The sequence below is a fragment of the Pseudophryne corroboree genome, chromosome 1 (genome assembly GCF_028390025.1).
Source record: "Pseudophryne corroboree isolate aPseCor3 chromosome 1, aPseCor3.hap2, whole genome shotgun sequence".
NCBI lineage: Eukaryota > Metazoa > Chordata > Amphibia > Anura > Myobatrachidae > Pseudophryne > Pseudophryne corroboree.
The window spans coordinates 1,178,243,782-1,178,257,354 of record NC_086444.1 but is presented as its reverse complement, the minus strand read 5'-3'; the positions used below and the strand labels follow the sequence as shown (position 1 = coordinate 1,178,257,354).

General features: G+C 49.3%; 1 protein-coding gene across 2 annotated transcripts in view; it reads right to left on the bottom strand.

Moving 5' to 3' along the window:
- The window catches only part of SFXN5 (sideroflexin 5), a 439,382-nt gene extending 427,528 nt beyond the window's left edge, over positions 1–11,854 (bottom strand). The window contains exon 1 of one of the 2 annotated variants that reach the window (XM_063925240.1): positions 11,633–11,854. In XM_063925240.1, coding sequence (XP_063781310.1) covers positions 11,633–11,752 — 120 coding nt within the window. In that variant the 5' untranslated portion in view covers positions 11,753–11,854. The remainder of the gene's footprint in view (positions 1–11,632) is intronic. The other variant, XM_063925244.1, reaches the window with a different exon arrangement.
- Positions 11,855–13,573: the final 1,719 nt, after the last annotated feature.

Below are 13,573 nucleotides of genomic sequence, written 5' to 3'. Positions count from 1 at the left end.
ATACAGTATGCAGAGAGCAGGGAGACTAGTGATTATACAGTATGCAGAGAGCAGGAAGACTAGGGATTATACAGTATGCAGAGCAGGGAGACTAGTGATTATACAGTATGCAGAGAGCAGGGAGACTAGGGATTATACAGTATGCAGAGAGCAGGGTGACTAGGGATGATACAGTATGCAGAGAGCAGGGAGACTAGTGATTATACAGTATGCAGAGCAGGGAGACTAGGGATTATACAGTATGCAGAGAGCAGGGAGACTAGGCATTATACAGTATGCAGAGGAGGGTGACTAGGGATGATACAGTATACAGTATGCAGGAAGACTAGGGATGATACAGTATGCAGAGAGCAGGGTGACTAGGGATTATACAGTATGCAGAGAGCAGGGAGACTAGGGATGATACAGTATGCAGGGAGACTAGTGATTATACAGTATGCAGAGCAGGGTGACTAGTGATTATACAGTATGCAGAGAGCAGGGAGACTAGGGATGATACAGTATGCCGAGAGCAGGGAGACTAGGGATGATACAGTATGCAGAGAGCAGGGAGACTAGTGATTATACAGTATGCAGAGCAGGGTGACTAGGCATTATACAGTATGCAGAGAGACTAGGGATGATACAGTATGCAGAGCAGGGTGACTAGGGATTATACAATATGCAGAGAGCAGTGTGACTAGTGATTATACAGTATGCAGAGAGCAGGGCGACTAGTGATTATACAGTATGCAGAGAGCAAGGCGACTAGTGATTATACAGTATGCAGAGAGCAGGGCGACTAGTGATTGTACAGTATGCAGAGAGCAAGGTGACTAGTGATTATACAGTATGCAGAGAGCAGGGCGACTAGTGATTATACAGTATGCAGAGAGCAGGGTGACTAGCGATGATACAGTATGCAGAGAGCAGGGTGACTAGTGATGATACAGTATGCAGAGAGCAGGGTGACTAGTGATTATACAGTATGCAGAGAGCAGGGCGACTAGTGATTATACAGTATGCAGAGAGCAGGGCAACTAGCGATTATACAGTATGCAGAGAGCAGGGCGACTAGGGATTATACAGTATGCAGGGGTGTAGTATGGCTGACCTGCGGTCTCCTGACCGCCGGTCAGTTTACCGACGCCGGGATCCCGGCGGGGAGGGGTGAGTGCAGCAAACGGGTTCTATTCTCACTCTATGGGTGTCGTGGACACCCACGAGTGGAAATAGTCCCTGTTGGTCGGCATGCCGACCATCGGGATACTGAGCCGGCGGGATGGTGTAGGAGGTCATGTAACTGTCGGTCAGCAGACCGCCGGTCACATGAATACCACCCGTATGCAGAGAGCAGGGTGACTAGTGATTATACAGTATGCAGAGAGCACGGTGACTAGTGATTATACAGTATGCAGAGAGCAGGGCGACTAGGGATTATACAGTATGCAGAGAGCAGGGTGACTAGGGATTATACAGTATGCAGAGAACAGGGCTACTAGGGATTATACAGTATGCAGAGAGCAGGGCTACTAGGGATTATACAGTATGCAGAGAGCAGGGTGACTAGTGATTATACAGTATGCAGAGAGCAGGGTGACAGTGCAGCCAGTGCTAGCAGTGCAGAGATCCGAGGATAAAATAAAAAACACTTTTATTGGGCTGTACTTTGAGTCTATAAACACCGCACTCACACCCTGTCACCTCTGTACGTCCAGTCATATCCTAGCCTCACCTGTAACCCAACCACGGAGCCCACGTATCTCTGTACCTGTGGTGACAATACTCCCTGGACACAAGTGAGGATTCTCAAAGTAAAGGAAACCTCCACACATCCCCGTCCTGATACAGAAATCTGCTGGCTGGGACATGTAGTGCCACCACAGTTTGTAAGCTGTTTTGACGCTTGCAGTACTACAAAAGCGTAATTCTGGGGAAACCTAAACAGATGCATCTAGACACATCCCAGTCAAAGGAGATCTTGGTGTAATGTAATACCTGTACGTGTACCAAACCCTTTTATGCATCCTTAGTGCCTATAAAGCCCAGGTAATAGCAGCAGACGGGCAGTTTCATCCACTGTACAGAATAAGATGAACAATAGTATTGTGCACATGTCTCACAGGGAATCACAGCAATGTAACGCGGCATCCAGTGACAGCCCGGACAGCCTCCGCAGAAGTGACCCCTGTAAGATAGATGCCGCCAGGCCCCCGGGATTTGCCCACTGTAGAGCCTGGCTTTGCTGTATGGGAGAGATAAGTTACCCCCGGATTGGCTGCACAGGAAGGCAGATGTCACGCCCGCTGTACGTGTAACTGGGAGACATCCAGGGAAACAGCTGGGAGACGTTTATATAAATCTGACCTGATTTCTGGAAATAGCAGCACACGGCAACCTGGTGCAGTGACCTATCAGCACCGCCGAGGAATGAACCGGCAGAGCCGGAGGGGTACACAGCAAGTAATGAGAACATGCATCAGTTACACACCAGAGTACAGGTGCAGGTAACAAGCCTTACGTTCAGCGACATCACTGCCCTTTCATTCATGGCACAACGTCTATAATAATAATAATAATAATAATAATAATAATAATAATCAGCAACAAACACCTGGAAGATATGGATGAATGAAATAAACTGGTAAATTTACAGCGCTATTATCTCATTTATATTCTACATTTACCAATTTTATGGTGTCCCCAGGGCACCGGGCCATATCCAGACACGCTGGGCATTAGGGAGCACCCCATTAATAGCACGTAGGATTATTCCATACACTTGAATTAGCAGTGTTTTGTTTTGCGGGGGGTGATGGAGAAATTCCATCGGGGAAAATAAGATTTTAAGCCTACCGGTAAATCTTTTTCTCCTAGTCCGTAGAGGATGCTCGGGACTCCATAAGGACCATGGGGTATAGACGGGCTCCGCAGGAGACATGGGCACTATAAAGAACTTTAGAATGGGTGTGCACTGGCTCCTCCCTCTATGCCCCTCCTCCAGGCTTCAGTTAGATCCTGTGCCCAGAGGAGACGGACAGTACGAGGAAAGGATTTTGGTAACCTAAGGGCAAGATTCATACCAGCCCACACCATCCACACCGTATAACCTGGAATATACGCAACCAGTTAACAGTATGAACAAACAGTATCAGTCAGCGACTGATCTTAACTGTAACATAACCCTTATGTAAGCAAGAACTATATACAAGTCATGCAGAAATATGTCCGCACTGGGACGGGCACCCAGCATCCTCTACGGACTAAGAGAAAAAGAATTACCGGTAGGATTAAAATCTTATTTTCTCTTACGTCCTAGAGGATGCTGGGGACTCCGTAAGGACCATGGGGATTATACCAAAGCTCCAAACGGGCGGGAGAGTGCGGATGACTCTGCAGCACCGATTGAGCAAACATGAGGTCCTCATCAGCCAGGGTATCAAACTTGTAGAATTTAGCAAAAGTGTTTGAACCCGACCAAGTAGCTGCTCGGCAAAGCTGTAAAGCCGAGACGCCTCGGCAGCCGCCCAAGAAGAGCCCACCTTCCTAGTGGAATGGGCCTTTACCGAATTTGGTACCGGCAATCCAGCCGTAGAATGAGCCTGCTGAATCGTGTTGCAGATCCAGCGAGCAATAGTCTGCTTAGAAGCAGGAGCGCCAACCTTGTTGGCTGCATACAGGACAAACAGAGCTTCTGTTTTCCTAATTCGAGCCGTCCTGGATTACGTAAATTTTTAAGGCCCCGACTACATCAAGGGACTTGGAATCCTCCAAGTCACCCGTAGCCACAGGCACCACAATAGGTTGGTTCATATGAAACGATGACACCACCTTAGGCAAAAATTGAGGACGAGTCCTCAACTCTGCTCTATCCACATGGAAAATGAGATAGGGGCTCTTATGAGACAAGGCCGCCAATTCGGACACCCGCCTTGCAGATGCCAAGGCCAACAACATGACCACCTTCCAAGTGAGAAATTTTATCTCAACAGTTTGAAGAGGCTCAAACCAGTGAGATTTTAGGAATTGTAACACCACGTTAAGGTCCCATGGTACCATTGGGGGCACAAAAGGAGGATGAATGTGCAGCACTCCCTTTACAAAAGTCTGGACTTCAGGGAGAGAAGCCAATTCTTTCTGGAAGAGTACAGAAAGGGCCGAAATCTGTACCTTAATGGAGCCCAACTTTAGGCCCATATCCACTCCAGTCTGTAGAAAGTGGAGAAACCGGCCCAAGTGGAAGTCTTCCATAGGAGCATTCTTGGCTTCACACCAAGAAACATACTTCCTCCAGATATGGTGATAATGTTTCGCCGTCACCTCCTTCCTAGCTTTTATCAGTGTAGGGATGACTTCCTCCGGAATACCCTTCCCAGCTAGGATTTGGCGTTCAATCGCCATGCCGTCAAACGTAACCGCGGTAAGTCTTGGAACACGCAGGGCCCCTGCTGTAACAGGTCCTCCCTGAGAGGACGAGGCCATGGATCTTCTGAGAGCAGCTCCTGAAGATCTGAATACCAGGCCCTTCGAGGCCAATCTGGAACAATGAGTATTGTCTGCACTCTTCTTCGCCTTATGATTCTCAGTATCTTTGAGATGAGAGGAAGAAGAGGGAACACATAGACTAACGGAAACACCCATGGTGTCACGAGAGCGTCAACCGCTACTGCCTGAGGGTCCCTTGACCTGGCACAATACCTCCGAAGCTTCTTGTTGAGGCGTGACGCCATGTCTATTTGAGGAAGTCCCCAAAGACTTGTTATCTCTGCAAAAGCTTCTTGATGAAGTCCCCACTCTACTGGATGGAGATCGTGTCTGCTGAGGAAGTCTGCTTCCCAGTTGTCCACTCCCGGAATGAATACCGCTGACAGAGCACTTACGTGATTTTCTGCCCAGCGCAGAATCCTGGTGGCTTCCGCCATTGCCACGCTGCTCCTTGTCCCGCCTTGGCGGTTTACATGAACCACGGCTGTGACGTTGTCTGATTGAATCAGAACCGGTAGGTCGCGAAGAATATTCTCCGCTTGTCGTAGGCCGTTGTATATGGCCCTCAATTCCAGTATGTTGATGTGCAGACAAGTCTCCTGGCTTGAACACAGTTCCTGAAAATTCCTTCCTTGTGTGACTGCTCCCCAACTTCGGAGGCTCGTGTCCGTGGTCATCAGAACCCAGTCCTGAATGCCGAACCTGCGACCCTCTAGAAGTTGAGCACTCTGGAGCCACCACAGGAGAGACACCCTGGCCCTGGGGGAGTTATTTTCTGATGTATTCGAAGGTGTGACCCGGACCACTTGTCCAGAAGGTCCCACTGAAAAGTCCTCGCATGAAACCTGCCGAAGGGGATGGCCTCGTAGGTCGCCACCATTTTCCCCAGTACTCGAGTGCACTGATGGACTGACACTCTTTTCGGTTTCTATAAGTCTCTTACCATGTTCTGGAGTTCCTGGGCTTTTTCCCTCTGGAGAAAACCCCTCTTTTGTTCGGTGTCCAGAATCATGCCTAAGAAAGACAGCCGAGTCGTTGGGACCAACTGCGACTTTGGTAGATTTAGAATCCATCCATTGTTGCTGTAGCACTCCCAGGGAGAGCGACACGCTTTTCTGCAACTGTTGCTTTGATCTCGCTTTTATCAGGAGATCGTCCAAGTATGGGATAATTGTGACTCCTTGCCTGCGTAGGAGCACCATCATTTCCGCCATTACCTTGGTGAACACTCTCGGGCCGTGGAAAGCCCAAACGGCAACGTCTGAAACTGGTAATGACAGTCCTGTACAGCGAATCTCAGGTATGCCTGATGAGGAGGATATATGGGGACGTGAAGGTATGCATCCTTTATGTCCAATGACACCATAAAATCCCCTCCTTCCAGGCTGGAGATGACTGCCCTGAGCAATTCCATCTTGAACCTTTTTAAGAACAGGTTCAGGGATTTTAGATTTAGAATGGGTCTGACCGAGCCATCCGGTTTCGGGACCACAAATAGGGTTGAATAGTACCCTTTCCCCTGTTGTGTTAGGGGAACCTTGATGATCACTTGCTGTTGACACAGCTTTTGAATTGCAGCTAAAATTATCTCCCTCTCTGGGGGAGAAGCTGGTAAAGCCGATTTGAAGAATCGACGAGGAGGCACGTCTTTGAATTCCAGCTTGTAGCCCTGGGATACAATTTCGATCGCCCAAGGATCCACGTCCGACTGAACCCAGACGTGGCTTAAGAGTCGAAGACGTGCCCCCACCGGTGCGACCTCCCTCAGTGGAGCACCAGCGTCATGCGGTGGATTTAGTAGAAGCCGGGGAGGACTTCTGTTCCTGGGAACTGGCCGTAGCAGGCCCTCTTTTCCCTCTACCCTTACCTCTGGCGAGGAAGGAAGAGCCCCAACCTCTTCTGGACTTATGCGACCTAAAGGACTGCATCTGATACTGAGGAGTCTTCTTTTGCTGTGGGGGGACATAAGGCAAAAAGGTAGATTTACCCGCGGTAGCTGTGGAAACTAGGTCCGCAAGACCTTCCCCAAATAAAACCTCACCCTTGTAAGGTAAAACTTCCATATGCCTCTTTGAGTCGGCATCACCCGTCCATTGGCGGGTCCACAGTGCTCGCCTAGCCGAGACCGCCATCGCGTTGGCTCTTGACCCTAGTAGTCCGACGTCTCTCTGAGCATCTCTCATATATAAGGCTGCGTCCTTGATGTGACCTAAGGTCAACAAAATGGTATCCCTATCTAGGGTATCAAGATCAGCTGACAAGGTATCTGTCCAAGCTGCTACCGCGCTACAGACCCAAGCCGATGCTATAGCCGGTCTGAGTAACGCACCAGTATGTGTATAAATTGATTTTAAGGTTGTTTCCTGTCTGCGATCAGCAGGATTTTTAAGAGCTGCCGTGTCTGGGGACGGTAGTGCCACCTTTATGGATAAGCGCGTCAAAGCTTTGTCCACCCTGGGCGAGGATTCCCTTCCCACCGTACCCTGTCCTGTGCCGGGAAAGGATATGCCACAAGAACTCTTTTGGGAATCTGCAGTTTTTTGTCTGGAGTTTCCCAAGCTTTTTCAAATAACGCATTCAGCTCATGAGATGGGGGGAAATGTTACCTCAGGTTTCTTTTCCTTAAACATGTGTACCCTCGTGTCAGGGACAGAGGGGTCATCTGTAATATGCAAAATATCTTTTATTGCAATAATCATATAATGAATACTTTTGGCCACCCTTGGGTGTAGCCTTGCATCATCGTAGTCGACATTGGAGTCAGAATCCGTGTCGGTATCAGTGTCTGCTATTTGGGATAGGGGACGTTTTTGAGACTCTGAAGGGCCCTGTGACACTGTCAACGCCATTGATTGACTCCCCGTATTATCCCTGGACTCTGCTTTGTCCAATCTCTTATGTAACAAGGTCACATTTGCATTTAAAACATTCCACATGTCCAACCAATCAGGTGTCGGCGTTGCCGACGGAGACACCACAATCATCTGCTCCACCTCCTCTCTAGAAGAGCCTTCCGCCTCAGACATGCCGACACCGGCGTACCGACACCCCCCACACACACAGGGATTGTGTGTATATATATATGTATATATATATATAAATAGAGAGAGAGAGAGAGAGAGAGAGAGACAGTTCCCCCAGTAAGGCCCTTTGGAGAGACAGAGAGAGAGTATGTCAGCACACACCCAGCGCCAATAACACTGGAAACAAAATTCCCAGATAAACAGCGCTTTTATATAATCATAGATAAATCTATACACTCACTGCGCCTTACAAGTGCCCCCCCCCCCCTCTTTTTGCCTTCTGTCACCGTGTTCAGCAGGGGAGAGTCCGGGGAGCCAGCTTCTGCAGTGTGCTGTGGAAGAAAATGGCGCTGGTTAGTGCTGTGAGATCAAGCTCCGCCCCCTCAGCGGCGGGCTTCGGTCCCGCTCAAATTTATTTATACTGGCGGGGGATTAAAAAACATATTGCCTCCGGAGCCTATATATTCCTATGAGCCAGTCCTAGAGGTTTATTGCTGCCCAGGGCGCCCCCCCCCCTGCGCCCTGCACCCATCAGTGCCTGCAGTGTGTGTAGTGTGTGGGAGCAATGGCACGCAGCGTTACCGCTGCGCGTTACCTCATAGAAGATCTGAAGTCTTCAGCCGCCTTTGAAGTCTTCTTATACTCACCCGGCTTCTATCTTCCGGCTCTGCGAGGAGGACGGCGGCGCGGCTCCGGGACGAACGGCGAGGGTGAGACCTGCGTTCCGACTCCCTCTGGAGCTAATGGTGTCCAGTAGCCTAAGAAGCAGAGCCTATCATTTAAGTAGGTCTGCTTCTCTCTCCTCAGTCCCACGACGCAGGGAGCCTGTTGCCAGCAGTGCTCCCTGAAAATAAAAAACCTAACAAAATTATTTTTCAGAGAAACTCAGGAGAGCTCCCCTGTAATGCACCCAGTCTCCTCTGGGCACAGGATCTAACTGAGGTCTGGAGGAGGGGCATAGAGGGAGGAGCCAGTGCACACCCATTCTAAAGTTCTTTATAGTGCCCATGTCTCCTGCGGAGCCCGTCTATACCCCATGGTCCTTACGGAGTCCCCAGCATCCTCTAGGACGTAAGAGAAATGTATTATGGCGGTTGCAAAACGGAATTGCAACAGTGGCGGTTCGGGTATTAGAGACCTTGGAAAGAGATAAAAGCGGAGCAGTTGCCCAAAACAACCAATCAGATTCCAGCGGTTATTTCAAATAGATGACAGTTAAAAAGGAATTGATTGCTTTAAATAACTTCTCCAATGTATCTATCTCCAAGGCTTGATACAACTCCCCTACAGCGTTTCCAGGAAAATCCAGACCGCAGCGTAAACTTGACAGGTTATCGTAGGGGATCACACGTATTTGACGCATGTTAAGGAAACAGAAAAATCTATATAAATATGAAATCCAAGTTACTCCATAATCTACAGTTACGTTAAACATTACTTGGCCAGAGACAGACTGTCCTGGCAGTAAAGTGGTTAATCCGCCACCGGCGGTATATTGTACCAAGTGCTGGTGTGTGCGTAGGTGGTGCGGCTGCTTTAATATTCCTCATATTTTTATGCTCCTGAGCGATTATTTCATCAACACAGATGAAATGTAAATGATTAAGATAATGCAACATATTTTACTCTCTTAATCATACGGCTGGAGATGAACACTTTGAGCCGGGTGCCAAGATATTCTCTTCGCTTCAACGTCACATTTCCGAAGAGAGCGGTTCATGACCCGTCGCGCAGGAGACCCTTCCGGGACACTCATTCAATGCTACATATATTTTAAACCCTCTGCCTCTCCTCTGCTCCTTTCCACAGACTCTCACGCGGAGCTAATTGATCTCTATGGAGGGTGACTGAGCACGCAACCCTCTAACCGAAGCAGACGGCGAGGCAGCAGAAAGGAGCTGGGGGGGCACACAGGTCTCAGAAGCCTGGTGCGGAGTGATAGAGGACAGCAGGCATTGTGCCAGCCCAGCACATATATTTATGTATGCAACACTACACAAATCAAATCACAGAACATTGAGTAAAGCTGCACTACACCAGTGTCACCCAACCTCGGCCTCAAGACATACTAACAGTCCAGGTTTTAAGGATAGCCATATTTGAGGACATCACTGACGGGTATAAGCATTTGTCTCCTATACAGAGTGTGTCATCAGCAGCACAGGTCCTATCACACTCCCATATAGGTTTACGCTGTGTCCATTTATTCTGCATATCACATGTGCTGCTCAGTCATTACCTGCTCGCTGCTGTATAAATACCCCTCAACGGGACTGTACATACATGAAGACATAGAATGTGTACTGGACAGTTCATGCATGACAGAGGACATGAGTATAGGACAGTACATGCATGACCGAGGACATGGCTATTGGACAGTACATGCATGACCGAGGACATGAGTATAGGACAGTACATGCATGACCGAGGACATGAGTATAGGACAGTACCGACATGACCGAGGACACGAGTACAGGACAGTACAGACATGACCGAGGACACGAGTATAGGACAGTACATGCAAGTCCGAGGACACCAGTATAGGACAGTACATGCATGACCGAGGACACCAGTATAGGACAGTACATGCATGACCGAGGACACGTGTATAGGACAGTACATACATGACCGAGGACACGTGTATAAGACAGCACATACATGACCGAGGACACGTGTATAGGACAGCACATGCATGACCGAGGACTCGAGTATAGGACAGTACATGCATGACCGAGGACACGAGTATAGGACAGTACATGCATGACCGAGGACACCAGTATAGGACAGTACATGCATGACCGAGGACGCGAGTATAGGACAGTACATGCATGACCGAGGACTCGAGTATAGGACAGTACGTGCATGACCGAGGGCACGAGTATAGGACAGTACATGCATGACCGCGGACACGAGTATAGGACAGTACATGCATGACCGAGGACACGAGTATAGGACAGTACATGCATGACCGAGGACACGAGTATAGGACAGTACATGCATGACCGAGGACACGAGTATAGGACAGTACATGCATGACAGAGGACACGAGTATAGGACAGTACATGCATGACAGAGGACACCAGTATAGGACAGTACATGCATGACCGAGGACTCGAGTAAAGGACAGTACATGCATGACCGAGGACACCAGTATAGGACAGTACATGCATTACCGAGGACTCGAGTATAGGACAGTACATGCATGACTGAGGACACGAGTATAGGACAGTACATGCATGACCGAGGACACCAGTATAGGACAGTACATGCATGACCGAGGACGCGAGTATAGGACAGTACATGCATGACCGAGGACACCAGTATAGGACAGTACATGCATGACCGAGGACACGAGTATAGGACAGTACATGCATGACCGAGGACACCAGTATAGGACAGTACATGCATGACCGAGGACACGAGTATAGGACAGTACATGCATGACCGAGGACACCAGTATAGGACAGTACATGCATGACCGAGGACGCGAGTATAGGACAGTACATGCATGACTGAGGACATGGCTATTGGACAGTGCATGGATGACTTAAACATAGAAACATAGAATCATCGAATTTGACGGCAGATAAGAACCACTTGGCCCATCTAGTCTGCCCATTTTGACTTAGGTCACGAGTATTGGAGAGTGGCTGCGGACATGAGTATAGGGAAGTACAGACAAGACTTAAGTGCAGGACAGTACATAACTATAAGACAGCACATACATGACTGAGGACATGACTGCAGGACACTACATACATGACTGATGAAAGGACTACAGGAAAGCACAGACATGAGTACAGTACATACATTACTATAGGTAACTACATACATGATTGGGCAGCACATGACTACAGCACAGGACACTACAGATCGCGTCCTCTATGGAATAGACTGGGACCCACAAGACGTTTCCCCGCCCCACGTCCCTTAACCACGCCCTTTCACACAAACCACGCCCTCATCAACCCGAGTCGTCCAATCCGGATAGCAGCCGGCTCCCGGACTAACCGCCTACAAAGTGAGTGACAGACGAAGTAACTAATGAGAGCGACCTGATCAAGGCGCGGGGGCGGGGCCAGCTGTCACATCACACGCACCCGGCTCTCATGGACCCCGGGGACTGCGGAGCGGGCATCACCCACCTGCTGGAAGCGCGGCCTCCCCAGCACGAACGGAGGGTCGTCCGCCATGTCCGCCCCCAACGCAGTGGGTGCAGGGATCTGCAGTCCTGGCGGGGAGTCCCCGGCTGCTCCTGCCCTCATTCCCCGGCCGCCGCTGCTGTGTGACTGGGGGAGGAGCCGCCCGGCCTGAGCTGCTGCCCGCAGCGCGTGACGTCAGACGCTGCCCCGGGGGCCGACGGGAGGTGTAGTCCTGGCTCGTTGTGTCCTTGTGTGATACAGTACATACAGTATATACTGCACGTGTGTGACTGCAGCAGTCCCTGTGTGTGGCTGTATGTGCCCTGCTGTCACCTCTCTCTGCAGATATATATATATATGTGTGTGTGTGTGTGTGTGTGTGTATAGTGTTTGTGTGTGTGTGTGTGTGTGTGTGTGTGTGTGTGTGTGTATATGTATGTATATATATATATATATATATATACATACATATGGCATACTTGCCTACCTGACCCTCTCCATGAGGGAGAAAATGTTCTGTTCCTGGACTTTCCTGGTAATGTATGATTGTAATCACCTGTGGTGAGCTAGTTAATTGATAAGAAAGGTGTTTCACCACAGGTGATGGCAATCATACATTACCAGGAAAGTCCAGGAACAGAGCATTTTCTCCCTCATGGAGAGGGTCAGGTAGGCAAGTATGACATATGCATATACTACACACACACACACACACACACACCATACTTGCCTACCTGACCCTCTCCATGAGGGAGAAAATGCTCTGTTACTGGACTTTCCTGGTAATGTATGATTGCCATCACCTGTGGTGAGCTAGTTAATTGATAAGAAAGGTGTTTCACTGCAGGTGATGGCAATCATACATTACCAGGAAAGTCCAGGAACAGAGTATTTTCTCCCTCATGGAGAGGGTCAGGTAGGCAAGTATGACACACACACCTGTCAGCCAGAACTTTAAAACCAATGACAGGTGAAGTCAGCTACAGTGATTATATCATTATAATGACACCTGGCAGGGGTGGGATATATTGGGCAGTAAGGGAGCACTAATTTCTTGAAACCTGCCACCTGAGTGTCCCCCATCTTATCTCTGTGTCTGTGGATTGGTGCTGATGAGAGGAGTAACCGTGAATCACCGTCACTAAGTAAATTACAGTTACAGACAGCTGGGTGACCCCCCCCCAATAAGTGTCCGTGATGTCATCACACATGAGTGCCGACACCTACTGCGCACTTCGAACCATGACAGCCATTCTCCGTTATCGTACAGATAACTATGGGCCTTATTCAGATTGTACGCTAATGCATTCGTAACTTCGATCTCATGGGAAGTGGATGTGCGAAAATACGCCAATGCCGCCAACCGCCTGGAAGTGTATTGAGACGCCCCATGGCGGTTTCACAGATCCAGCAACTGCTTACAGACACGCAGATCCTTCCAGTTTTTAGCAGCCGTGCAAACGCTATGCCGCCGCCCACTGGGGAGTGTATTTTAGCTTAGCAGAAGTGCGAACGCTTGTGCAGGCGAGATCTGCAAAACCAGTTTGTGCAGTTTCAGAGTAGCTCTGAACCTACTCAGCGCTTGCGATCACTTCAGCCTATTCGTGTCCGGATTTGACGTCATACACCCGCCCAGCGAACGCCCAGCCACGCCTGCGTTTTTACAAACATTTCCTGAAAACGGTCAGTTGACACCCAGAAATGCCCCCTTCCTGTCAATCTTTTTGAGGCCGTCAGTGCGAAGGAAAACTTTGCTAGAACCTGTGCACAACCACAAAGAGCTTTGTACCCCATACGTCGCGCGTGCGCATTGTGGGGCATACGCATGCGCATAAATGCCGTTTTTTAGCCTGATCACTGCGCTGCGAAAATCGTCAGCGAGCGATCAACTCGGAATTATCCCCTAAGTCTCAGTGTGCCATTGTACTGGGACCTCAAGTGTCG